We start from the raw sequence: 2,747 nt of genomic DNA on the forward strand, positions 1-2,747 counted from the left end.
CGTCAATGCTAAAAATGTCAATGAGTGATGATTTTTGAGAAAAGGAGAAAAAGAGAACAAGTATATGTTGCTATATGGATGGAACCACATGCCATCATCTTCAACAAATTTATGAATTCAAACGATTATATTGGCGTGCCTATTTTGTATTCCACAGTGATCCACAGACACTCAACTAATATATATAGTAGCCTACTAACTCGAAGGCAGACGATTGAGCATGTATGGCTCACAAGCAACTTGTATTTAATCATGGTCATTGCTCAAGGAGATCATTTGCCATTTGTGTCTTTTGATGCTCCTCTCATCTTGTCGGCTCTTCTCATTCTCTCAGCATACTTGTTGATGTCAAAGATTGTACTGGTGCTTCTTCCTCCAAATGACGACTCCAGCGTGTCTAAGTCAAAGATGTCAGCAATTGTTTTCAGGCTCTCTGGTTTGTTAGCATACACAAACTTCACTTTCTCTTTCATGTTTGGCTGGACGAAGTTCTTTGCTATCTGCAAATCAAGTAAAGGCAGAGTTGTTAAATCAAATTGAGATTTTCACTGATAAACAGGAAACACACTCTCACAAGACTGCAAACACCGACGAGCTAGGATGGATTTTCCATTTCCATTGCGTGTGCACGCTCATGTGGGGTTTTACCACTACTTGTTTAGCAAATACCAACATATAAGTTGGCAACGACTACGTGTGCTTGGTGCGGACTAGGATTAACCATCAGAAAATAGTGTTGAAGTTCCTAATTAAGTACCACATATATGAGGCAAGACTGTTATGAAAGCCCTACAGCAAGGTTATATATCCACCCTTCTACAAGTCAGACAACCCATGACTCACGAACGTGGATATGTGCATGAGTAGAAGGAAAAAACGTTGGATGTGAGCATAAAACACCACAATTTAGAATCTCTGTATACCTTCCAAAAAGATTCAAAAATCCTCGGAGGGTCAAAAGGAATCGCCACTGCTATCACCCCTGGATAGTAATTTTGAATTATGTGCATGGTTTCACGGGTTGTCGACAATGGCGTGCTCGATATTGACCAGCCTCGGAAGTCAGTCAACCAAACAACATAGTCGTCTTGTTCATCTGCTGAGTTGGTGGCGAAATACTCGAGGAGATATACCAGGTGCTTTATCTGCTCCTTGACTGAAACTTTAGACTGTTGTACAAGTTAATGAACCTTAATTAGTAGGAAAGAAAGGTAGATACTCTTTCTTCTTCGTTGGTGTTCAACTCTTTGTTACCAATATCTTCTAATGGATTGATCAGTGTAGCAGGCCATAAGTAAAGTACCTTCATTGGTAGGTTTACTACGAGGACACTTCTTCCATTCTTGTCAAGGTAGTCGGCTACATGTGTTCTCCTGGCCTCGTTCTCCATTTCAGCAAGGTCTTCCTGCCATTTACTCGTAGAGAAGAGTTGCTTACACAATCCATTGAAGCAGAGTAATACGGCACACAATTATGAGCAGATATTTAGAGATGGAGCAATCTATAAGGCTAATAGAGTATACAGTTAAATTTTACTGACCCAGGAAATTGCATCCGGCCTGTACTCACGCCTCCACTTGACGGTTTCCTTGAGACCCTTGGTTGCTTGTTCCGTGCTCCAATTCCTCGCTCGGAGGAAACGGCGGATGGTGGCGTCTGACAGGAAACTCGGCATCTCCTCGGTCAGACTGCCAAGGAGACCCCGCACCTCATTTATCTGACATACGTGCAAATCGAAGTTACTGGTTAATATCTTTGTGAAAAAATTATTAGTTTTGAATTTTGCATAGCCCCATTGCAGCATAAATTTCGCTCTCCTTTCTATGAGAACGTGGAGTACTAACATTGATCATGCACCCTGTACGACTGTACGTATAGTGCATATGTAGTGGGCAAAATAACATCGATTTTGATACATAACACCGGTCGATGTTAGAACGTTTATATATTTCTACGTATTGTCAGAAAACCATATCCAAATATAATGGGTGTATCTACATCCATGTTTGACTGAAGCTTTTGATGTTTTCCTCCATGTTATTTAGAAGTAATTGAACACAATATTGAAAGTACGTGTTTTGGTAACGAATTCGACCTCACTTGAAGATCAACATGGATTTGCAGTGTCCATTATATGTTCCATAAACATAGTACATATCAAAATTGTACTACTATATGGCTATACCACCGGATGTTCGGTGCCCACCTTGATGTCGTCCTTCGTGCTTTCTCGGCAACTAGAGCTCATTTTCTATTGCACTACATCAGTCTCCCGATGTGAGTGCATCGTCTGAGAACCATCGACTTCCAACATTTATACAACAAGATGGCCGGAAAGCTTGTGGGTTGGGATTGGGAATGACGGCTTATCAAATCACCTGGTAGAAATGCTTTGATCAAAGTGGCCATTTCCTCTTAGGCTATTTGTCACCTCACTCCCCTGGTTGTGCCTAAAGGGACCATGAAGGCAACCGTTAGCTAGATTGCTTTCGTTTGGCCCGGTGCTGACAAGGTGTCTAGACTCTAGAGGGAAGTATAAGGTGAGGTGGGACCTTGTGTGCTGGCCGACCACCATGGGGGGGCCTCGGCGTCCTTGACCTTGAAATTTTTGCTTGATCACCTCGCTTCTGTTGACCATGGTTTGAATGAAAAGATCTGGGCCATGCGTGGGCAGGTTTGGGTCATCCTTGGGATGATGTGGATATGAACCACTTACCGTTGCAATGGTAAAGCTGAGAACTTTGGCT

The 2,747-nt window shown here is 42.3% G+C and overlaps 1 protein-coding gene across 1 annotated transcript in view; it reads right to left on the reverse strand.

Annotated features, from left to right (window-relative positions):
- Positions 1 to 269: 269 nt before the first annotated feature.
- Positions 270 to 2,747, reverse strand: part of LOC119273177 (phosphatidylinositol transfer protein 3-like) — an 8,407-nt gene continuing 5,929 nt past the window's right edge. The window contains exons 2-5 of the mRNA XM_037554437.1: positions 1,541 to 1,717; positions 1,304 to 1,405; positions 924 to 1,169; positions 270 to 500 (exon numbers count right to left, since the gene is read on the reverse strand). Coding sequence (XP_037410334.1) covers positions 273 to 500; positions 924 to 1,169; positions 1,304 to 1,405; positions 1,541 to 1,717 — 753 coding nt within the window. The 3' untranslated portion in view covers positions 270 to 272. The remainder of the gene's footprint in view (positions 501 to 923; positions 1,170 to 1,303; positions 1,406 to 1,540; positions 1,718 to 2,747) is intronic.

Source organism: Triticum dicoccoides, chromosome 3A (genome assembly GCF_002162155.2).
Source record: "Triticum dicoccoides isolate Atlit2015 ecotype Zavitan chromosome 3A, WEW_v2.0, whole genome shotgun sequence".
NCBI lineage: Eukaryota > Viridiplantae > Streptophyta > Magnoliopsida > Poales > Poaceae > Triticum > Triticum dicoccoides.